Below are 23,515 nucleotides of genomic sequence, written 5' to 3'. Positions count from 1 at the left end.
GAATATTGTATTGAAAGGAGTGTCCGACAATCCATGTAATTCCATAATGAAGTGAATAGTTTTTCCGACTTTTCATATAGCGCTAGAGAACTATCTGCATTCTTATATTTTCTTTAGGAACTGACGAGCGTGTGAAACTTGGACGAGAATTGATCCACATTATAAATTTTTCCATGGGGATTTATCTTTAATTACCCCTAGATATATAAAATTGCAAACTCCACATTATAATAAAAGGAAATTTTGACAAAACACCCCCATTATACAAGGGTCATTACATTAGGCCCAATTTTATTTTTCATTTTTTAAATAAATCCAAAATAATTTATTAATTAAAAACCCTTAATTATCATTATTATGCCCTTAACTAATTAATACACGTGTTTTAATATTTGTTATTAGAAGATACATAATATCTTCTACATAAATTAAATAGCACGTTCTCAACTAATTCCACTATTAACACATATTGATTGCACATTTCCGTTTATATAGAATCTGAATTGTAACTCACATAAATAATAATCTGTTTGTGTCATTGGATAAGTGGCGGTGGTGCAGATTCAGATGAGAATTTATATGTGAGGTTTTGTATTGATTTACGTCGGACATTATTTTGTATGTGTCTGTACACGTTTTGTTGATATATATAAGATTTGTATGTGTCTGGTGCACTGTACACGTTTTGTTGTTGCTTAAACAAATGTAAGAGTGATTTTTGCACGCAGAGTGATTTTTGCGCACAGAGTGGTTTATGCCCTTCTTTTATTAAATCCATGGATTTTTACCGTTCCATTTTATTAAATCCACTATTGTGCAAAGTGATTTTTGTCATTTTCACTGTAGTGCACGTCATTTTTTTTACCGGAAAAGCTTGTGTGACGTTGAACCAATATATGTATGTTGTTTGACTTAAATAAAAGAAGTTTTTGTCTAAACATAATAGTAGATTTTCTTACAGTAAACGTGAGCCCATTGTTGCAGCTTTGGAGATCAATAGAAAAAAGATAAAATGGATTTTCGAGATTCGGGGAAAGTTTGGGGCGAGATTTGTGGAGAGAGATAAAGAAAGATTTGATGTGATAAACAAATTAGGGAGATATATTGGGAGGATTTATAGATAATGCGATTTTGGAGAGAATTAATTAACTGTATTTTAATTTGAAATAATTATATTAATTAATGTAAGGTTTTTTAGGCCCAATAATTTGATGTTAAATATGAATTACAAATATAGGATTTAGTAAGAAGTTAAATGTGATTTAACAAATAGCCCCTATAATAAAAGTCAAAAAATCATAAAATCATAGTGCATTTGCATTACCGCTTCGAGGCGCTCAGTCCACACACACACACTACACGCACTAACATTTTATTTATACATACACAATTATATATATACATATACACACTATCTTCGTCCCCTTCTCTCTCCATCGTCTCTCTCTTCTTTCGCAGAATTTCTCATTCACCCAAGTTTCGCAAAGTTGAATTGAAACCAAGCCAATCCACGAAAATCACTACTTTTATTTTTACAGACCGTCGATATATACATACATATATGTATAACGCCATTCAATTGTAATTAGAAGGAAAAAACACACACGCGCACGGAAAATGGAGAAAAGCAGCGGAGGGTTTGTGAGAGCAGATCAGATCGATTTGAAAAGCTTGGACGAGCAGCTCGAGAGGCACTTGAGCAGGGTACGGACTATGGAGAAGAATCCAGAAAATTTCTCCAACACCGCCGCCGCCGCCGCAGCCGCCGCTGCGGCCACCTCAACCGTCGGAAGGCGGAGGCACGAGTGGGAGATTGATCCCTCTAAGTTGATCATTAAGAGCGTGATTGCGCGTGGCACCTTCGGGACCGTCCACCGCGGCGTCTACGACGGCCAGGATGTCGCCGGTGAGTCACCGCTCTGTCTCTCTCCCCTTTTCCCCCATTTTCCATTTTCAATTTTTTTTATAAAGTTCAAAACTTTATGATCCCTTTTGGACTGCTCTGTTTTGGCATTTTCTAGATTTTCTGCTGATTTGCTTAAGTCACTAGTGCATGCCCCTTTTTTCTATTTTGCCCCTTCCAATTTGTTTTTTTTTTCTTTTTCCCACTATTATAATTTTTAAATATTCATCAACCAAATACTCTGTTTTTGATGCTAATATTATTTAAAAAAATAATTTTAATAAATATATTTGATAAATTTATTTTACTACCACTTTCATTAAGAAGCAATTGTTTAATATGTCGGGGTCGAGGGCCCTGGGGCGAGGGATTTCGCGTTTTTTGGTGCAAGAAGCAATTATTTAATATAGGATGAAATTTTTGTATCTTTTACAATATAAATACTCTTGTTGTGTATGTGTAGTTATGCAGTTTATAATATGATTGAATTTATTTTGCAAAGCATTGTTTTTTTAATAAGGTTTGATTGATTGATTGATTGATTATTGAAATATATAACATGATCAGATAGTGCCATTAGACTTAGGGGTGAAAATTGGATGGATGGATCAGATCGGTTCGAAATTAACACTTTCGGAAAAAAAAAATCATTTTGTCGGAAGTGAAAACTAAATTCCACTTGTGTTCCAAAAAATTCAAAAAAATCGGGAATCGAAAATCTGGAATTTAGAATGAAAGGTTGTTCCAAAGAAATCCATTTTATTAGCTTATAATATATCATATATAATAAAACTGATTTCATGAGTGCAATTTTTAAAAATAAAAAGGAATTTTTTGAAATTAAAATCAGATCGAAAATTGAAATCTCGTAACAAAAAAAAAAATCGGGATTTTTTGGAATTCGGAATGAAATATATTTATCGAAATTGGATTTTTTCGTATCGAAATCGTCGGACGGTTCCATTTCAGTTTCCACCCCTAGTCATAGTGGTAGAGTGTGTTGAGAGCCATTATAATTTGGTCAATCCATTACTAGTTTTATTAGGCCTTTCTGATAAGTCAAACTTTTAATGCTTCACATGCCTCTCTTTATTGGGTAGTGGCAAAGTGTAAAAGATGTGACCTTTTTTGTTTGATACCCTTTTTTCTCCATTAATCCCTTTATCTCTTTATTTATCCAACACTTGTTTTTTTTTTGCTTTTTATCTTCATTTTTTTCCTGGGGTGGGGGTGGGGTGGGGTGGGGGTGTGTGGACTAGAACAATCAATGCACCCTTATGCAAACCGTGACTTATGGCACAGGTTTATATTGAATTTGAAGGTGACTGCAATAACTTGGCCTGATATTCTGACCTTTCTTGTGATTCAAAAAGTTGCAACTTGTGTCAAAAAAGATAACTGAGAAGCAGTTGTTTTAAAATGCACATATATAGAATCTTGCGATGATACCCTATATTACGGTTTATTCATGTTAACTTAAATCGACGATATTTTGACTCCCACGTTAGAGTTATTGGCTTCAGTGCATGATTTTGAGTTTAACCGTTGTTCTTGATTGTACTATAATCATAATATACGCTGTTGAGTAATCGTCGATTGGCTAAAAAAAAAAAAAGAATAAAATCGTCCGTTTGGCATGGTGAAAGTAGAAATAAGTGGATTTACCTATATTCCGTATAAGGATAGTTGTCCAATATACTGTGTGTTTATACGTGAGACGAAGGACCATGAGACAATATTAGACTAATGTCATCACAGCCTAAATGGCAGTTGATGAGAACACGTTTGTGCATGGTTCTTGGTTAGAATCGAGTAAATATGTGCTCATGGTTAACAATATATCCTGGTTTGCATAATATTTAGACATGTTGATTTGTTTGTTATTGTTTTGCTTATTCGATGTGCCTCAAAATTAAGCAAATTAAGAATTGATAAATGCTAGACGAAGAATTTATCATTTTTGGAAAAGCACGATACTTCGATTATCTTTATTTTCTAGACATGCCCTATATGTGAATTACGTATTTTCGACCTTGTTTCTGGCAAAGCATCCACGAATTATTTGCAGTTTTCTTCACACACAGTCACACTACGCAAGTTTCTCACCGAATTAGACATTGCTTCGCCACTTTTTAGTTGTTGTTGCACTATATAATTTAATTAACTATTGTTGAATTTTGTTGTCCTTGTAACATTTGTGGAAGCTTCCTTTAATTAATCCACAGTTAAACTGCTGGATTGGGGGGAAGAAGGACACAGAACAGAAGCTGAAATTGCGTATCTAAGATCATCTTTTACTCAAGAGGTTATTGTGTGGCATAAACTCGATCATCCTAACGTAACAAAGGTTACGATCTATTCTATAATGCCTCCCATGAGATAAGGTCTAATTACACATAGACCCCCTCGACTTTTGGTCTCACGTTTCTGGTCGAACCATTTGTGCAGTTTATCGGAGCAACAATGGGGTCTGCTGAACTTAACATTCAAACGGAAAATGGCCATATAGGCATGCCTAGTAATATATGTTGTGTTGTAGTGGAATATCTTCCGGGAGGTGCCTTGAAATCTTACCTCATCAAGAATCGGAGAAAGAAGCTAGCTTTTAAGGTTGTTCTGCAGATAGCACTTGATCTTGCTAGAGGGTAATTAAACACACATCAGATTTTTTTCTCTTTTAACCATAATCAACCCGTTTTTTTTCACCTGCATTATGGATTTATGTTTTTTTTTGGCTTTGTGCAGTCTAAGCTATCTTCATTCGCAGAAAATCGTTCACAGAGATGTTAAAACGGAAAATATGCTTTTAGACAAGACAAGAACGGTTAAGATAGCCGATTTCGGTGTTGCTCGTGTTGAGGCCTCGAATCCTAATGACATGACTGGGGAGACTGGCACCCTCGGTTATATGGCTCCCGAGGTACGTTCCTTTGAACACGAAAAATATCCTTTATTTATTTTTTTATTTTTTTGTCAAATTGTTTCAGCTATTTTTCTTGCAAACAGTTCTTCCTTCAAATTTAATAGTCTTACCTTAAAACACACTGGATTATCTCTGAATACATTAACCTATTTCTTTTGTTCTGTCCTCTTTTAAACTCAAAATCTAGGGAATCCATATATCGTAAAAAAAGAAAGTTTTTATTTTTTTATTTTTTTGCTTAACAAATCAGAGAAGTATAACTAAAGGTTGAGTAAACCAAACACATAAGAAGAAATCAAGCATTGTTATATTAATATCAGTTGCATGTCTAAAAAATCTGCAGGTTCTCAACGGCCACCCTTACAACAGGAAATGCGATGTGTACAGTTTCGGAATCTGTTTATGGGAGATATATTGTTGCGACATGCCATATCCCGATCTCAGCTTCTCCGAGGTGACATCAGCGGTCGTTCGCCAGGTAGGCATTAAATTAAACGCCACCTTTCTAAACGTGTTGAAAACTCAGGCCTTCTCTTTGCCAGTTTTACACTTAAAAAACGACGTCAGTTATTTATTTTATTTTATTTGTGCAGAATTTGAGGCCCGAAATACCTAGATGCTGCCCGAGCTCACTTGCTAATGTGATGAAGAGATGTTGGGACGCAAATCCTGACAGGAGACCAGAAATGGACGAGGTGGTTACATTGTTAGAAGCCATTGACACTACGAAAGGTGGAGGGATGATAGCCGTTGATCAGCAACAAGGTTGTCTTTGTTTCCGGAAGAATCGTGGCCCGTGAAATATTATACCCCAATCCAATCTTGAGACGTACTAATATTATATGTTGCATTTGGTTATATGTGTATCTATATTCATACGCATTACACACATCCACATGTGTATGTGCGTGACTGTGTGTAGATGTACGGTGATATTCCACCTAGTGTAGCATGTACAAGACCATAAATCTCAATTTTATGCAAAAGAAGCAAATTCTTGAGCTAGAAATTTGGTACTAGTTGATGTAACCTGACAGGTTTTGGCTGCATTGCTTTTGCATGGTGTAAAGCGTTTTGAAATATCATTACTGATCATTTGATTATGTTTCTCTTTTATTCAGAATTGTGTGTTTATACTTGTTTGTCGGAATAAATTAGTCAAAAAGTTGATCAAAAGTCGGTCGAATTTCCTTTTTCCAATTCAAAACACGAAAAATCGGGATTTTCGTATATGAAAAATTATCGTTGGGGGTAGTAAACGTGTGCTTTCTTTTGGTATTGGTAACTGTCTATTTGTTTTAGAATTGTCAAAATAATAATTTGCCCTAAACATTTATGTACGTCATGTAGTAAATAATAACCCACAAAATTGCCTACAAACACAGGCAAAAAATCACAAGTAAACTAGATACTTCTACTTGGCTAAAACCAGAATAGAGACAATTCAAATCGACAGAAGTCTCCGTCTCCGACTCGTCACCAGGGGTGCATAGTGCATTCACTGATTCCACATTTCAGAAAATGCGAAATTATATTATACCTACTGAAATCATGACAACTTCATTTCTGTACGCATTAAATCAGAGAAACCCGAAATTTGCGAGTCGTAATAAGTAAACTGGTTCACTCACAACCTCCATAATCAGAATTAAGATCCACAATTTCAACTTGGCAAAATAGGAATACTTCGATGGTCAGAGTTGACGATTAAGTAGCAATAAGTTTCATACAGCACCGTAAAGTTTGATATAAAAGCTACGATCTCAAAACATTAATAACGGTAACCAAGTCATGTAGACTTAAACAGTCATTTTTTCTCGGTATTGCTCTCTAATTCCCTCCTGAGCTGCAGTGAGAAATCGTCGTTGACATCATCATCATCCCAGTCATCTTCCCATTGCTGAGTTACTTCTTTACCTTCATCTTTGGCCTCCCACTCTACGAGTTTCACATGCAAGATAAAAGAAATATTCAGAGAAAATACATAACAAGATGAAATTCTATAAAAGGTTTCTAAGGTATGTTGATAATTAGCCAACCGATCAACGAAACAAAGCTGAAAAGAGAAATAAGACAAGAAAGATCAAAAAACCGAGCAGACCAACTTTATCCCATTGATTACTGCTACATTCACTAAACATAGAGAGAGAGCCCATCAGGCATCAGTCACACACGATCACTCGTAGCGTGTCGATTATTGCTATTCAATTAATATTCAGGAAAAAAACAACACTTTTCGTCAATAGAAAGGTTGTATAGTATAATAAGACATCAACATGAACATTAGAACTGAAAGGAATCTTGAAATAATTGAATTTGACTATGCTGGTAATTTGCAACATGACAACTAGAATCGTGAAGTCTCAGCATTGCTATTAAACTCATCTAACATTAACTCTGTGAGTGTGTCTAATTCTCTTATTAGTTAAAAACGAATCATATATTTCTTGATAAGAATCATTATAAGAGATTCTAGACAAGTTAAAACAAATCAGATATTTATCGAGAAGAATCATATAAGAGGTTCTAGACCTAGACATGTTTCTTCCACAGTATGCTAACCGAAGTAAAGTAAAGTTTTCCAGCTGCATGAAGATTGTAGACTTCAGGCGTTCCAAAAGTAAAGTCTAGTTCTAAATCATGACGACGCTTATCGAAGCATCAGATACCTAGACATCACCCTCATATTAAAATCGAAGATCGATACTACTTATAGAAGAGGTGAATATCTTCAAACATATTATTTTGTTCTCATTATCTTGGCTTGAACTTTGCTACTACTTGAGTTCATCGATTTCCCAAGCAACATATTGGACGAAACACGTAAAAATTTATATTCAGATGCTACAATTACAGCAGATACTTGTTGAACTACGATTCTTCGGCACACAAATTTTCATGAATCATATACCACCAGCCCAGAAACGAAATAAATTGATACTCAAAATCATCATTACAAATCACAAAATTGAACAAAAATCAGTAGCAACAGACTATCATGAATGAATTCCGAAAGATGACACGGATTTCCTTTTCGCTCAAGAACAACATACCGTTTACAAAATCTAATTCATAACAATCAACCGTGACAACAAAGTTAATTTTGTAAAATCTGCAAGTAACTAAATGAATTTCTAAATTCTCACAGAAGATAATATCTACCTTGGTCAATTTCAAACTCCTCAAACTCATCATCATCTTCAAACAGATCGATTTTCGCTTCCTCGGTAGGGGGTTTCACTTGCTCGGTCGCCATACCAGCCTGCGAAGAAATCACACACACGTTCGAATCATATACACGTGTACACGCATCGATCCGACACGAATACAACGAAGAAAACTAAATTCACAGTAGCTAAAACCCTAGTTTCTCATGGAAATACAACGCGCAGTAAGAAATTACACGTATGCAAACAAAAAAATCGCGATTAAGAAAAGGGAATCAACTTACAGAGATTGTATTCAACAGGAAGAACTCGTTTTAAATGTCGATCGTTTTCGCAGAATCTGGAGAGAATGGGGCTAAAATGGAACAAGGAAGCAATTTATCTGCAGATCAGCAGAAGTGTTCGATACGACACCGTAAGGGTTGGTAGGCGCTTTATGCCCTAAATTTCATAATACCCCCTAAGTTATACCAAAATATCGCTTTCTGCCTCATATTTTTTATTTGGCCCCTCTTGACTAAAAATGGGCAAATTATAAAAGAAATAAGATATTTTGAAAGGCGGAAATAACACGTTTTTTTTTTTTTTTTTTTTTTTTACCATATTGCCGTATCAACTTGTCGCCCTATCGATTATCTACTGAAATATTTCTACCGAATTATTGCCGTACCCTACTTTACCGTACCGTACCAAAATATTTTGATAGGGCAACAGGACTCAATATTACTAAAATGGTATTACCTTACCGTACTAAAAACTATAATAAATAAAATTTTATTTTAATAATTAATTTATTATATATAAAAAGTGAACATAGTACCATCACTAGCTACTATTGATTAAAATTAATTATACTCTTTAGGTATGTCAAAAATATTTTAAATTGCTTTCATTAAGATGATATAATTGATGTTAAAAAATTATGTTATAATTTTATTTAAAAAATATTTTATATTACGTAAATTAAGAACATATTTTTAGAATACTTATATCTTAAATATTAGTTTTGAACATTTTAAACATGTATATTCAATTTAGACTTAAATAGTAGATAACATAAATTGGTAATTACCATTACCAATACCCTACCGTACTGAACTTTTGGTGTACCGCATTTTTTTTGTAGGGCAATAGTAATGAATTTCATAATACCAAAATTTCAATAATGGTAGTTATTCGAGAAGTTTGGTACAATTGCCCTACCAAACTCACCCCTGGAAAAGACTACCACTCACTTGAAATTCATAAACCAAGAGCTTCTCCTGCCTCAATGGCGGACCCAGTATGTATCTGGGGCCATGGCCCACAACATTTATCAAATCTCCATTTATAACATATATAAAAATGTAAAAAAATTTGTGTGCAATTAACGACCATCCTGAAAAATTAATGCAACCAATTAATTGATCTTGTACATTGAAAATTAAAAATCCTAAAAACTTATGAATATGATAGTATTTGTGAAAGACCAGCCAAAATATATATCCAGGTAGATATAGAAGTCAAATATAAATACTAAGGTAGGAAGATTTAATATTTGAACATACAAGTGGTTTATTATCTTCATCAGGAAACAAGTTCACAGTTGACATATACTATAAATGACATCAATTTTATTTTATATTTAGTAATTAAGGAGTTGTTACTTAGAAGCAACATGTTCATAGCTAAGCACATAAAGTCAACAACATATGTCTGAAGCATGTTCTCATAGAATGCTCTTTATAAGCAAAATAAATACTAGTTATCAATTACACATAATATTCAAATTCTCTCATTTGCAAAAATATACACTAGAGATCATGGGAGCTTATGCGGCTATAGTTTCGCTTATGAATACGATGGATCATATCCAAGATCATCCTCGTATTTCCAACTTCTTTGACAAGAAACAGTTGGAATCTCTTTCCCATCTTCTCACTTTCTTGTTAGATTTTGTTGAGATTACTCATTCTCGTGGAGTTATTCTAAGCATTGAATATGATGTTTTGGAGAGCCAAATTACATCCGTCGCCTATGCGGCTGAAGATGTAATCGAATCACATGTCGTTGACCAAATTCACTCCGGTTCCATTTCCTTGCTTGATCTTCAGACAGTAATACAAGACATCGATTATGTCAAGGATAAGGTTGTCAACTTTAAAGAAGAAGGGAGAGTCAAAGATCATCAAAAGGGCCCCACATATTCGTTGTCTGCTTCTCCTAGCACTTCATCAAGTAACAGAAAGAGCAAGATGGTGGGATTTGAGGAGGAGTTGATCCAACTTTTGGATGTTCTCACCGCACGACAGTCGAGTCTGCAAATCATCCCTATCGTGGGCATGGGCGGCATTGGTAAGACTACTCTTGCTAGAAATGCTTATGAACATCGATTAATTGTGAATCACTTTGATATTCGTGCTTGGGCAACAATATCTCAAGAGTACAGTTTGACAGAAATATTTTCAACACTTTTTTCTCCCCAAATTAGCAGTCAATCTACTGATGAACAACAATTAGCACAACAGTTGTATCAAAGTCTAATAGATAGGAGATATTTGATTATATTGGACGATATCTGGAGTATCAATGCTTGGGAAAAGATGATGTTTTTCTTTCCAGATAACAACAATGGAAGTCGAATTATCCTAACCACTAGGCTGTCAAATGTTGCTGTTCATTTTGGCTCGACATTCCTTACAAAGAAATTTCTAGATAAAGATAAAAGTTGGAAGCTATTTTGCGAAAAGGCATTTCCACATGAAGGTTGTTGTCCTCTTGAATTAGAGAAAATTGGAAAGAAAATTGCTACAAAATGTAAAGGGCTTCCTTTATTAATTGTTGTGATTGGAGGATTTCTTAGGAAGTCTTCTAGGACACAAGAATTATGGGAGGATATTTCAAATGATATAAGTTTGATCCCGAATATAAGAGAGGAAGAGCAAAACTTAGACATATTATCTTTGAGTTATAAGCACTTACCTGTCCATTTAAAACCGTGTTTTCTTTACATGGGAATTTTTCCAGAAGGCCGTGAGATTAATGTCTCCAAACTCATCAAACTTTGGATTGCTGATGGATTTATAAAACCAAATAAAACTCAGAGTTTGGAAGAGGTTGCAGAGTGTTATTTAAAGGATCTTGTTGATAGGAATCTCCTTTTAGTTGGTAGGTTGGGGTGGAATGGAAAAATTAAAACGTGCACAATTCACGATCTTTTAAGAGACTTATGCATAAAGGCATCTCAGAAAGAGAAGTTTCTTTATTTGATCCGGAGTTATGACAGTCCATTACGTATAATTAAGGAGCGTCGCATTTTATTTCCTAAACAAATCACAGCGGTAAATTGTGAGCATCCACTCTTTCATATTCTTGAGTCAGCACCGCTCCTTACTCGCACTTTGTTGGGTAATGGAGGTCGGCTACCGTTTAATTTCAGATTGTTGAGAGTACTGAATGCGGTTGATATGACTTTTTCTCCAACTGATATTCTGAAGCATGTTAACTTGCGCTATTTCCCAAAACACTTTCATATTTCTCGTGAACTTTCTTGGTCAATAATGTCTCTACTCTGGAATGTGCAAACATTGAAAATTGATGGTGGACCACGATTTGTTGCACCGATTGAAATTTGGTCAATGCCACAACTTAGGCATTTGGAATCCACACATGGGATGTATCTTCCAGATCCTCCTTTAAGAAGCCAAGAAATTGATGATGTCATTGTTCTGAAAAACTTGCACACATTTAAGGGAGCAGTGAACTTGAAGTTGAGTGAAGAGGTCTGCAAGAGAATCCCCAATATTAAGAAATTGAAGTTATTGTACCCAGATTTGGCGAAAAGATTGTGTTACAACCATCTCTACAATATTGTCATGTTACATAAACTCGAATACCTAGATTGTCAGTTTGGCATCTCATCAAAATTTTCGGTGCTCCAATTCTCAATGCAAATGTTAAAATATATTGCGTGTTCAACTCCACGATCACTAGGGAACCTCAAATATCCGACTTCACTCCAGAGGTTGATCTTATGGCATAGCGATCTTGAGTGGAAAGATATGACAGCGATAGGTTCGTTGCCAGATCTTGAAGTTCTCGAATTGGGATATGATTCAGTGAGAGGATCGAAGTGGAACCCTGTTGAGGGGGGATTCATTCGACTCAAATACCTAAGTATCCGCTACTTGGAACTCAAATATTGGAATTCGGAGAGGGTTCATTTTCCAATCCTCGAGAACCTTATTCTTTATCAATTGCACGAACTGGAGGAGATTCCTTTAGGTATAGGGGAAATAACTACACTTGGCCTTATTGATGTGGATAACTGCAATGAGTCTACTGCAGTGTCAGCAGTGAGAATACTGGAGGAGCAAGAGAGTCTTGGAAACGAGGATCTTCGAGTTCGAATTCACTTTTCGGAGGAAAACCAATTTGAGAGGTTCAAGGAAAAGGTGGCCAATTTTGAGTGCTTCAATAGCAATAATTTACAACTCTTTTACTATCATCATCTTGATTGTTCTATTGAATCCAGTGAAAATAGCTTCTTTCATCTTCGACAATTCCTGGATGATGATTTCTCTTTAGACATTTGAGAAATACCAACATTGGATCAGTGTTCAAGGTTGTAATTGCAATTTTTTTTTTTTTTTTGTCAAAATTTGAAGAATTTTTTTCACCTTCATTACAAATTTGTATTTTATTGGTGTCTTTCTTATTGTTTATTTTGTATTTTCTTTCATCTTCTAATATTAGCTTATTAAGCCTCATTTGGTTGTGGAGATTTGTTATTATTAACTAAAAATGATTGGACTTTGATTGATATTTGATATCGACAATAATTTACGGAGTTGACCCGCAAATATTATATTATCATGACTTATCTTGTCTTCTAGACGTGTTTTTTTTTTATTGAACATTCCAAGGTTCAATAACTACAATTGGGTTCATTACATTATTTAATCTTATATTGGTTAATATTATTTTGACAATCAAACGAGGAATTGAGATATTGAAGTATGATGTAAGTGATGAATATAAAATAAGAGACTCTTTGATAAAACCTCCTCAAACCTTTCGTTCATAAATAGATATTCAATCCTTTTTTCATTCTTTGAAATAAATCCATACTCATTTCACCTTCTCTCTATCCTCATTTTTCGTTTTTTCATTTTTTTCTTAAAATTAGTTTTTGTTTTTTATTTTCTATTTATTTATCATCATCATCATCATGGAGAAAGTTAATTAACTTATCACTATTGTAATCCCTTATAACTTCTATTGATGATTTTATCCTATATTAATTAGAATACTCCCTCCCATAAATATCCCCACAATTATTTCTCTACGCATTTTATTTTTCTCGTATGTGTTCGCTCCTTCTCTCTGTATTATTGTTATTCATGTTCTTATGTGACAATCACAAATCGAAAAACTAGATTAAATAGGCCATTTAAAAAAAAAAAATCAATTATTCTCAAACATTAAGTTACATTTTCAATAAAGGGTAAATTCCACTTTACCCCCTCGTACTCTGCCTGAGAGTCATTTTACCCCCTCGTACTCTTAATTTTATCGATTTACCCCCTTATACTTGTACAATTTCCCAATACAGCCATTTTCCTTCATTTTTTGTCAATTTTGACTCTAACGCCATTTGGTCAACTCTGTAAATTACAAAATTGCCACTGCCTATAACGCGTCGTTTCTCCTCCGTCAATATTGTCATTTCTTCGTCTCCCACCACTTCCCCTTCCAAGATATCCCCAAATTGAACCCCTAACTTAGTAAAAATCAAGACCAAAAAATTGATCGATTCCACCCAGTGCAAAGAAAAAAATATATGAATGTGTGAAACTTTCTCTTTTCTAATCTCGAGAGTCAAAATCGAAAAAATTCAATATTTACGTCAATATTTTGACTCTTGACCAAATGGCGTCAGAGTCAAAATCGAAAAAAGTTGACGAAGAGGGTTGTATTGGGAAATTGTACAAGTACAAGGGGGTAAATCGACGAAATTAAGAGTACGAGGGGGTAAAGTGGTTCTTGGGCAGAGTACAAGGGGGTAAAGTGGAATTTACCCTTCAATAAATGAGTAGCAAAGTCATCATCAACTATTGCATCACATGATAAAAAGATGAAATCAAACCAAGAAAATAATCATCCATCCATCCATAGAAATAAAACCACCAAACAACTAAAAAAGAAGATCAAAGCCATTATTTTCTCAACTATTTAAATGATGGCCTAATCAATAACTAATCAAGGATCATAAACCATAGATTTCTCTTCATTCTCCTTAATAGAGTTTATCATACAAGCAACCTCCCTAACACTAGGCCTTTCTTCATATGAACCATTAATGCACTTTAGTGCCACGTGGAGCAAATCAACCATCCTTTCTTCACTCGCACCTTCCGTAACGAGCCCCTTATCGAAAATCTCAACCGTCCATTCTTCCCTTATCGCAGAATTCACCCACATTGCGAGTTCGAATCCATTGTTTTGAACGATTCTTCCGGTTAGCAGCTCGAGGAGGATTATACCGAAGCTATAAATATCGGCCTGGAAAACGTCGTTATTATTATTCGCGACGATGGAGTTGCTTTCATGATTGTGATAATAATCCGACTCTGCTAGGCCGTACTCGCTTATGAGAGGCTCGGCTTCTTTCGTGAGTAGAATGTTGGAGGATTTTAGGTTTCCGTGCGCGATTCCGTCGGGTTGAAGTGCTTCGTGCATGAAGGCTAATGCCTCGGCGATTTTGGATGCTACGTTTAATCGGCTCTCCCAACCGAACGATTGGCCGTTTTTCGATCCTGAAATGGACATGAATAATGCATTTGAGACCATGGGAGAGTACTTGTAGATCGTTTTTAGAAAAATTCCGATCCTCAAATCAAAAAATGATTCAAAATTCCGACTTCCGATCTGATTTAAAATTTCTCAAATTTCTCCAAGCATTCCATTTTTTCCAGAATGTATATATATAGAAACAATATTAATAATATCACATATTTATATAATGTATTGTAAATGTAATTTATGTAAAATATAAAAGAAATAAAAAATAAAAAAATAAAGACAGAGAAAAGTTAGAACTCACCATGTAGAAGCCTGAAAAGGCTACCACCCTCTTGAAACTCATACACCAACAGCTTCTCCTGCGTCGAACAATAAAAAGCGACGACCGGAATCACATTCCGATGCTTCACTCGATCCATCCTCGTCATCCTCTTCCGAAACCCGTCTTTCGAAATATCCCAATCCCTTATTCTCTTCACCGCTAGAGTCACAGCCTCATTCACCGTCACCTTGTAAACGCTCCCCTTTCGGCCCCTCCCGATCAACTCGGCCGGTGACCTCAGCAAATCCTCGAACTTCAGCTCGTTCGCGACAGGGTTTGATAAAACGACAAGCTGTGACGAATTCCTCCCGCTTTCCGCTGACGTTATCGAAAACTCCGACCTTTTATTAGCTTCGGAATAATCACTCGAAGTGCTGCTGCTTATCTTTTCGTTTTTTCGATCCGTTTTAAAGCCGTTTTTATTATTTTTCGACGCTCGTTTCTTGATCAGCTTCAAAGAAAGTAGGCTCACAATAATCAAGCCTATTAAAGCATATCCCGTGTAAATAAAATAGTTTTTTTTCGATGAACTTTTCTTTGCAGATGGAGGAGGAGGAGGACAAGCATTTGGCAATGGCTTCCCGCATAAACCGGGATTTCCAAGAAAGCCCGTTTCATTGAAACGGGCCCCACCATCAGGAATCGGGCCAGTGAGTTCGTTGTTTGAGACACTAAACTCTTCGAGATTGGAGAAATCAAGATTAGGTATAACCCCACTTAGACTATTGTTTTGAGCAAGAAAAGTAAGCAAACCGGAAATTCTTGAAAAACCCTCCGGAATATCGCCGGAGAAGCCATTTTCCGATATATCGAGCCTCTTTAACTTGCTTAATCTCGATAAGTTCTTAGGAAGATTTCCTGAAAATTTGTTCCCATGTAGATATATATGCGTTAGCCGCCCGCACTCCGATAGCTCCTCCGGTAAAGCTCCGGCGATGCCGTTGGAGTTAAGGCTGAGGACCGTGAGAGATTTTGCTGTGCAGAGAGAGGCGGCATCGAATGTGCCGGTGAAGTCGAGTTCTTCGAGCACTATTTTCTTGATTGTTACCGAGTTAGGGTAACAAACGACGCCTTTCCAGTTGTTATTGCATGGATCAGAAGTTGTGTTCCATCCGAAATTCGGTTCCCTCTGACCATTGTTGTTGTTGTTGTCTGATGGTAACAGCTTCGCCATGAACTGAACCAGTGCATCTCTCACTTGTGTCGTCTCGGAATTCGCCGTCGACACAATTAGAAGCAATGTTTTCAAGAACAGCAGACATACATGCATATTGCTGATCATCAAATTATTTGCAAGAAAAAAAAAATTTGATTGTAAATTATGAAGTTCTTGAGTGAGAATCAATGGGAGAGTAATAGACAGTGCCAAAAAAAGGGCAAGTGGCTGAATTTACAAAGTCTCAAATATATATATATATGTATATATATATATATATATATATATGTATATATATATATATATGTATATATATATATATGTATATATATATATATATATATAATGTGCCGGCAGGGGAAGAAAAGGTCAAGTTTATATAATGTGGGCTTATGTGCTCGATCCCAGTGTCGTCGAGCTGGGAAGTTTGCTGTTATAATATTGAATATGTGGAACGGGTCAAAAAAACGGAGTTTATTTATTTATTTATTTAGTATGCTTGTTATAATATTGAATCTGCGGAAAGTTTCGATGCAAAGAAAGCATGGTTTAAAATGCGATCAACAGCTGTGTTCATAAGAGAAACTAGAGCAGCAAATAAAAACCAACCAGAGAAAAGATGTTGCTGTTTAACTAAACCGAATCTTACAATAACTTGCTGGAGAAGATCTCGATTTTTGTGTTTATCAATAACTAAAAGTTGCCTCGATTATTTGTATCTAATCTACTTTACAGCTAGTTGAATTCATAAGCTATGCATAAAAGTTGAATCATTGCAAATAATCGGAAAAACGAAACAAACATGGGCCAACTTAGGCATCTGTAACAAGAATAACTTGATGTATTGGTATTTCTTTTCATCCAGGAGTTGTCGAATATGAAACAAGCTTTAATCGAGATGAGAGACCTGTAAATTATTGGAATTGAAGCACTCCAAACTGTAAATTATTGGATTCGAACTCGAAGATCCTCGTTTCCTTGACTCTGTTGTTCCTCCAGTATCCCCATTGCTGATATGGCCGCAGACTTGCTGCAGTCGTACAGATGAATAAGGCCAAGTGTAGGTATTTCCCCTATTCCTGAAGGAATCTCCGCCAGTTTGTGCAATTTCTGAAGAACAAGGTTCTCCAATGCCGGGAAATGAAAGCTCTCAGCATTCCAGTATTTCAGTCTGCTATGGGCAATACGTAGGTATTTCAGGCGAAGGAATTGCCCCTCGATAGGGTTCCACTTGGATCCTCTCACTGAATGATATTCCAATTTGAGAACTTCAAGATTCGGCAACGAACCAATCCCTTTCAATTCTTCCCAATCAAGATTGCTACCACTTAAGGTTAACTTCTTGAGCGAAGTTGGGAACTTGAGGTTTTTCAGTAAATTACCCCGCGGTCGTAGAGGTGAACACACGATATATTTTAATATTTGGAAAACCGAAAAGTCGCCACAAAAATAAACCCTTAATGATTCGAGTTTATGTAATCTGCCAATATTGTAGAGATGGTTGTAACGTGAGCTTTTCGACAAACCAAAGTACATTATCTTCAATTTTTTGATGTTGGGGATTCTCTTACACACCTCATCGGTCAACTTCAAATTCAATACTCTCTTAAGTGTCTGCAGGTTTTTCAAAACAATGACATTAACTTTTTCTTCTCTTCTCAAAGAAGGGTCGGGAAGATATATCCATGTAGAGAACTCCAAATGCCTAAGTTGTGGCATAGCCCAAATTTCAGGCGGTGCAAAGACTCCTCCAAAACCTGCAATTTTCAATGTTTGCAAATTCCAGAGTAGAGATATTGAAAAAGGAAGTTGACGAGACTTGTACCAAACCCCGGGTAAATAGCGCAAGTTAACTTGCTTCAAAATATCACTTAGAGAAGGATCGCTAACATTATCACTACGAACCACATTTAGTACTCTCAACAATCGAAAATTTAACGGTGGCCGATCTTCATAGCTTAACAAAGAACGAGTAAGGGGTTCTGACTCAAGAGTATGAGAGGGTAGAGGGTCACAATTTACTTCTGCAAAATTTTCATGACACAAAATGCGACGACACGCCTTATTTATGCCCGACAAACTGCCACAAAACCTGATCAAATAAAGAAATTTCTCTTTTTGAGCTGTCTTAATGCATAAGTCTCTTAAAAGATCGTGGATAGTGCAAGTTTTTATTTTTCCATTCAATTTCAAGCCACCAACTAAAAGGAGATTTCTGTCAACAAGTTCCTTCAAGTAGCACTCTGCAACATCTTCCAAACTTTGGGTTTTATTTGGTTTTATAAATCCCTCAGCAATCCAAAGTTTGATAATTACGGAGACAAGAATCTCAGAGTCCTCATGAAAAATTCCCATGTAAAGAAAACACGCTTTTAAATGGGCAGGTAAGTGACTATAACTCAAGGACAATATATCCAACCTTTGGGTATCTTCTTCTGAAGTCAAAATTGAATTTATATTATTTGCGATATTCTCCCATAATTCTTGCGTTTTAGACTTAAGAAGACCTCCAATCACAACAATTAATAAAGGAAGCCCTTTGCATTTTTTAGCAACCTTCTTTCCAATTTTCTCTAATTCAGGAGGGCAAACTTCTTCATGCGGAAATGCCTTTTCACAAAATAGCTTCCAACTTTGATCTTCATCTAGAAATTTCTTTGAAAAGTACGACGAGCCAAAATGACCAGCAACATTTGACAGCCTAGTGGTTAGGATAATTCGACTTCCATTGTTGTTATCTGGAAAGAAAATCATCATCTTTTCCCAAGCATCGATACTCCAGATATCGTCCAATATAATCAAATATCTCCGACCTATTAGACTTTGATATAACTTTTGAGATAATTGTTGTTCATTAGCGGATTGACCATTTTCGGGAGAAAGAAGTTTTGAAAAGATTTCTTTGAGACTATACTCTTGAGATATTGTAGCCCAAGCGCAAATATCAAAGTGATTCACAATTAATCGACTTTCGTAAGCATTTCGAGCAAGAGTAGTCTTACCAATGCCGCCCATGCCTACAATTGGGATGATTTGCAGACTCGATTGTCGCCCAGTGAGAGCATCCAAAAGTTGAATCAACTCCTCCTCAAATCCCACCATTTTTGTGCTCTTTCCGCCACCGGTAATCGGAGGTGTTGATGAAGTAGCAGACATTGAATACTTGGATAATCCTCCTTCTCCCTCCTTAAAATTGACAACTTTTTCCTTGACGGAATCCATGTCTTGTATTACCGTCTGGAGATCGAGCGAAGAAATCGAACCGGAGTGGATTTGGTCGACTATATGAGATTCGATTACATCTTCGGCCGCATGGGCTGCGGTTGCAATTTCCCTCTCCAGCAATTCGTGAGAATGATTGCTCTCAATGAAATCTAGCAGGAAATCAAGCTTCTCGCCGAGAGATTCAGCCTGTTGCTCGTCGAAAAGGGAAATGGAAAATTGAGGATGATTTTGGATGTTATAGATAACATTCATAAGGGAAACAACAGCTGCATAAGCTGCCATTTTCGATCTAAACTGATCAAATTGTTTGTTGAGTGAGTTTCTGTATTGGAGTGATGAATGTTACGATAACTACTTCCGGCAAGAGATATGTTGAATGATGTTGGGTTTTTGGCACTTTGCCACCCTTAAATTACACCATTTTGGCACTTTGCACCCTTAAATTATAAAATTGGCAGATTGCACCCTTTAAACATAAATTGTTTGGCACTTTACACCCCAAATCATTTTTGGCTTAGAAAAATTACCTGCAACTTGTTGAAAACCTAAAAAATTGGCAAATTCACAATTCTCTAATTATCTATCATCTTCCCCAAATTCTTAATCATCGTTCCACCATTTTATATTTCGTCCTATTAATCAAAAAATCATAAATTCTTCTTACCCGTTTCTATTTGCCTTAATATGTAAATTCTAAACTAAAATTCAAGAATAATCGGAATATATAGACAAGAGTACGATAACACACCTTCAAAAAATCAAGTTGTATTCCATGGTAACGCTATTTTTTTTAATAATTTTGCAGATCCAAACCATTCAATAGGAGCACAAAATTCTTTCCATCATGAAACTAATAGGCACCACCTTTCTACCACCAAATAAACTTCTCAGTAGCCTTATTTTGTCATTTGACTATTCAGAAGAAAAAAAAAATTTGAGGGCTCGGTCTAAAATTTCCAGTTACATTGTTTTTCATATACTATTATTCTTTAGTGTTTATACCAATTTTACCATTGAAAGAAATGGCTAAAAATATTTTAGGATTTTTTGATTGAAGGGACGAAAGATAAAAATGGTGGAATGGTAGATAATAAGAAAATTATGAATTTGCCCATCTTCCATGTTTCCAGCAAGTTGCAGGTAAGTTTTCTAAGCCAAAAGTGATTTGGGGTGCAAAGTGCCAAACAATTTATGTTTAAAGGGTGCAATCTGCCAATTTTGCAATTTAAGAGTGCAAAGTATCAAAATTGTGTAATTTAAGGATGGAAAGTGCCCCAATGATGTGAACCACTAATTATTAATTATTGGAACAACAAAGTGGCCCCCCAATTATTTGAATTTTGTCCACTTGATTGATTATTTAAACAATTTTAATTTTGTGGACTATTAGAATAAAATAGATTTTCAAAGAATTGAATCGGAGAGACTTTAAATCGAATCAAATCGTAAGATTTGAATTAAAATTCTAATAACTATTAGTATTTCACCCGTGCGTTGTACGGATGTCAGTTTCAAAATGAGAAAAATAAACTTATGTAAACGACTATCTCTTTATAACAATACCAATTCAAGTAAAACAAAATGGAAGAAAATAAAAAACATAAACTTAATCTCTTAATTTAGAGTTGTAACATATGAAATTAAGTTAAATATTACAAATAAGAAAACATGAAGCATGCAAAACACGATATCAAGATTAAGTGAAATCATTTAAAACATATGGTATAACACTATTTCTTGGATTGCAATCTACTACACCATGTGAATCTTCTGCAAAATAACTAAGGTAACAACAAACACGATAGCAGAGAAATGACACAAATATTCATTACTAATACTATTACTAATACTAATACTAATACTATTACTAATACTATTACTAATACTAATACTAATACTAATACTAATACTAATACTAATACTAATACTAATACTAATACTAATATTAATACTATTTCTAATACTAATATGTTAATATTGTTAACCTTAATGCTAATGTACATATTCTAATGCTAATACTAATTTTAATGTTAATGTTAATCTGGATATGCTTATGCTGATTATAATTGTAATACTAATATTATTCAAATCCTTATCCTATTCCTAATTCTATTCATAACACTAATCATGATTCTAATCCTAATAATAATTCTAATCCTAAACCTATTTCTAACATTAATTATAATCCTAATAATTTTACTACTAATAATAATAACGCTAATACTAATGTTAATTCTAATTATAATTCTAATTTTAATTCTAACCATAATCCTAATCATAATCATAATACTAATACATGTCACTAATTGTAGTACTAATCAATAATCATAATCTTAATTATAATTCAAATATTAATATTAATCCTAATAATAATACCAATCCTAATATTAATTATAATACTATTTTAATCCAAATCCTAATCCTAGTATTAATACTAATACTAATTCCAAGAATATTAATTATAATCCTAATTCTAATGCTAATACTAATCACAATCCCAATTCTGATTTTGCATCAATGTTTTTGCAATTATCTATTATTTTGTATAAAAAATAATTATATTCAATCTCGCAACTTTTATATCAAATTCCTTATGTATGGTACCTGAAACATCAAGAAACACATATTAAATATATTAAAAATTAATATTTAATTATATTATCAAACTGACATTAAAATTATTCAAAATAATATAAGGGTATGAGCAAACGTTAAGACGTGAAAAGAACGATAATCGTTGTTAATAGGATAAATTACGAAAATTCTCATGAAATCTAGGCTAAATTACGGAAAGCACCCCCACTTATCGGTAATTACCGAAATCCCCAAGATGTTTGTTTATGTCTTACACGGCCCCTTTATGGTGTGTTTTTTACGGAATATTTCTTATTCAATGTAATATCCCAAAAATTGTGGACTCTACCCTTTGCAGACGTAACATTTCTTTTATCTTACTTTTTAAATACAAAAATTACCCTTGGGGGAGGTAATAATAATACTAAAAAGTTGTGAAGATGTTATTTAAGAAGAATACATATTTCGTGTAAAGTTCGCCTCAAGGTAATTTTTTGTCTTTAAAAAGTACCATAAACAAATGTCCTGTGCAGGGTAGAATCTGCATTTTTCGGGGAATAAAAAATAATTCCGTGAAAAATCATACCGTAAGGGGGTCGATGTAAGACGGAAACAAACATTAGGAAAATTTTGGTAATTACGAATATGATATTAAATTAGTAAAAAAGATAAACATATAATTATCTGGTCATGTTCATGTAAAATGTATAATATCAAATGATTTATTTTGAAATATATTTTTTTATATAAATCCAGGTTTTTGAATTAAAATACAAAATTTTCGCAACACCATCAATCATACAATTATAATAAGTGAATATTTTAAATTGAATTTAGATAAATTTAAATTAAATTAATTAGTTTTAAAATTAAATTAAAAAATAAAACTATTTAGAGTTTCCAAGAAGTTGATATATTTAGAGCATTTTATAAATGATATGATATAAATATATAATAAAATAATTTTATATTTTTTTAATTTTGGAAAATGGTGACATGTTTTTTGATGATTTATTTTCACCAATCAATTTGCCACATGGGATGAAAGTGAATACATGTCACCAATTGAAATTGACAATAATGTCAATCAATTAGGTGTGGAATTCAACTTTTATATATTATATAGATTTTATAGATGTTCCTAGCTAATGATCTAAGATGTCATATACAACATTTTTTTAAATAGAAAAAGAAAAAGAAAACATTAAGTAATTAAGACAAACAAATTAGGGTAAACAACACTTAACTATCCTATGGTTACAAACTTTTACAGATGACTCATTGTGCATGTAATATCGGCACATAGCCCCCTTGTGGTTTATACGATAGCTTCTGCTTGTTTTACCGTCAAACTTAACGGCGTCTCACTTAATGAGGAGAAAATCCTTCACACTTCACACTTCACACTTCACACTATAGAACATTAGACTTATTGAGTAGTAAAACCTTATTGTGGAAATGA

General features: G+C 34.5%; 5 protein-coding genes across 6 annotated transcripts in view; 2 read left to right on the top strand and 3 right to left on the bottom strand.

Annotated features, from left to right (window-relative positions):
- Nucleotides 1–1,276: 1,276 nt before the first annotated feature.
- Nucleotides 1,277–5,921, top strand: LOC105966242 (serine/threonine-protein kinase 52). Its single transcript, XM_012990812.2, has 6 exons — nt 1,277–1,906; nt 4,129–4,250; nt 4,352–4,548; nt 4,649–4,823; nt 5,170–5,304; nt 5,420–5,921. Exons 1-6 carry the CDS (start codon nt 1,618–1,620, stop codon nt 5,624–5,626), a joined length of 1,125 nt encoding a protein of 374 aa, XP_012846266.2. The 5' UTR covers nt 1,277–1,617; the 3' UTR covers nt 5,627–5,921.
- A 515-nt stretch (nt 5,922–6,436) lies between these two features.
- Nucleotides 6,437–8,436, bottom strand: LOC105966255 (protein DELETION OF SUV3 SUPPRESSOR 1(I)). Its single transcript, XM_012990825.2, has 3 exons — nt 8,278–8,436; nt 7,989–8,088; nt 6,437–6,764 (listed from the first exon to the last, which is right to left on the bottom strand). Exons 2-3 carry the CDS (start codon nt 8,080–8,082, stop codon nt 6,634–6,636), a joined length of 225 nt encoding a protein of 74 aa, XP_012846279.1. The 5' UTR covers nt 8,083–8,088; nt 8,278–8,436; the 3' UTR covers nt 6,437–6,633.
- Nucleotides 8,437–9,795: 1,359 nt separating this feature from the next.
- On the top strand, nt 9,796–12,567 carry LOC105966243 (putative late blight resistance protein homolog R1A-3). The gene has a single exon (XM_012990813.2). It carries the CDS (start codon nt 9,796–9,798, stop codon nt 12,565–12,567), a length of 2,772 nt encoding a protein of 923 aa, XP_012846267.2.
- A 1,666-nt stretch (nt 12,568–14,233) lies between these two features.
- On the bottom strand, nt 14,234–16,310 carry LOC105966244 (putative leucine-rich repeat receptor-like protein kinase At1g68400). Its single transcript, XM_012990814.2, has 2 exons — nt 15,078–16,310; nt 14,234–14,790 (listed from the first exon to the last, which is right to left on the bottom strand). Exons 1-2 carry the CDS (start codon nt 16,270–16,272, stop codon nt 14,234–14,236), a joined length of 1,752 nt encoding a protein of 583 aa, XP_012846268.2. The 5' UTR covers nt 16,273–16,310.
- A 618-nt stretch (nt 16,311–16,928) lies between these two features.
- The window catches only part of LOC105971080 (putative late blight resistance protein homolog R1A-10), a 29,975-nt gene continuing 23,388 nt past the window's right edge, over nt 16,929–23,515 (bottom strand). The window contains exons 1-2 of one of the 2 annotated variants that reach the window (XM_088817051.1): nt 19,257–19,858; nt 16,929–18,011 (exon numbers count right to left, since the gene is read on the bottom strand). In XM_088817051.1, the coding sequence (XP_088673177.1) occupies nt 17,200–18,011; nt 19,257–19,761 (1,317 nt within the window). In that variant the 5' untranslated portion in view covers nt 19,762–19,858 and the 3' untranslated portion in view covers nt 16,929–17,199. Of the gene's footprint in view, nt 18,012–19,256; nt 19,859–23,515 lie in introns of those variants that run through there. The other variant, XM_088817050.1, reaches the window with a different exon arrangement.

This window comes from Erythranthe guttata, chromosome 4, assembly GCF_056151865.1.
Source record: "Erythranthe guttata isolate IM_541 chromosome 4, IM_541, whole genome shotgun sequence".
Lineage (NCBI taxonomy): Eukaryota > Viridiplantae > Streptophyta > Magnoliopsida > Lamiales > Phrymaceae > Erythranthe > Erythranthe guttata.
Note: the sequence above shows the minus strand (reverse complement) of the source record. Positions and strands in the feature narration are given on the sequence as shown.

Coding starts and splice junctions, on each gene's coding strand:
- LOC105966243 (XM_012990813.2), top strand. CDS start 9,796: ATGGGAGCTTATGCGGCTATAGTTTCGCTTATGAATACGATGGATCAT.
- LOC105966244 (XM_012990814.2), bottom strand. CDS start 16,272: ATGGCGAAGCTGTTACCATCAGACAACAACAACAACAATGGTCAGAGG. Junction 14,791..15,077: donor CCTTTTCAGGCTTCTACATG/GTGAGTTCTAAC, acceptor TGTCCATTTCAG/GATCGAAAAACGGCCAATCG.
- LOC105966242 (XM_012990812.2), top strand. CDS start 1,618: ATGGAGAAAAGCAGCGGAGGGTTTGTGAGAGCAGATCAGATCGATTTG. Junction 1,907..4,128: donor CGACGGCCAGGATGTCGCCG/GTGAGTCACCGC, acceptor ATTAATCCACAG/TTAAACTGCTGGATTGGGGG. Junction 4,824..5,169: donor TCGGTTATATGGCTCCCGAG/GTACGTTCCTTT, acceptor AAAAATCTGCAG/GTTCTCAACGGCCACCCTTA.
- LOC105966255 (XM_012990825.2), bottom strand. CDS start 8,082: ATGGCGACCGAGCAAGTGAAACCCCCTACCGAGGAAGCGAAAATCGAT. Junction 6,765..7,988: donor GGAGTTTGAAATTGACCAAG/GTAGATATTATC, acceptor TGAAACTCGTAG/AGTGGGAGGCCAAAGATGAA.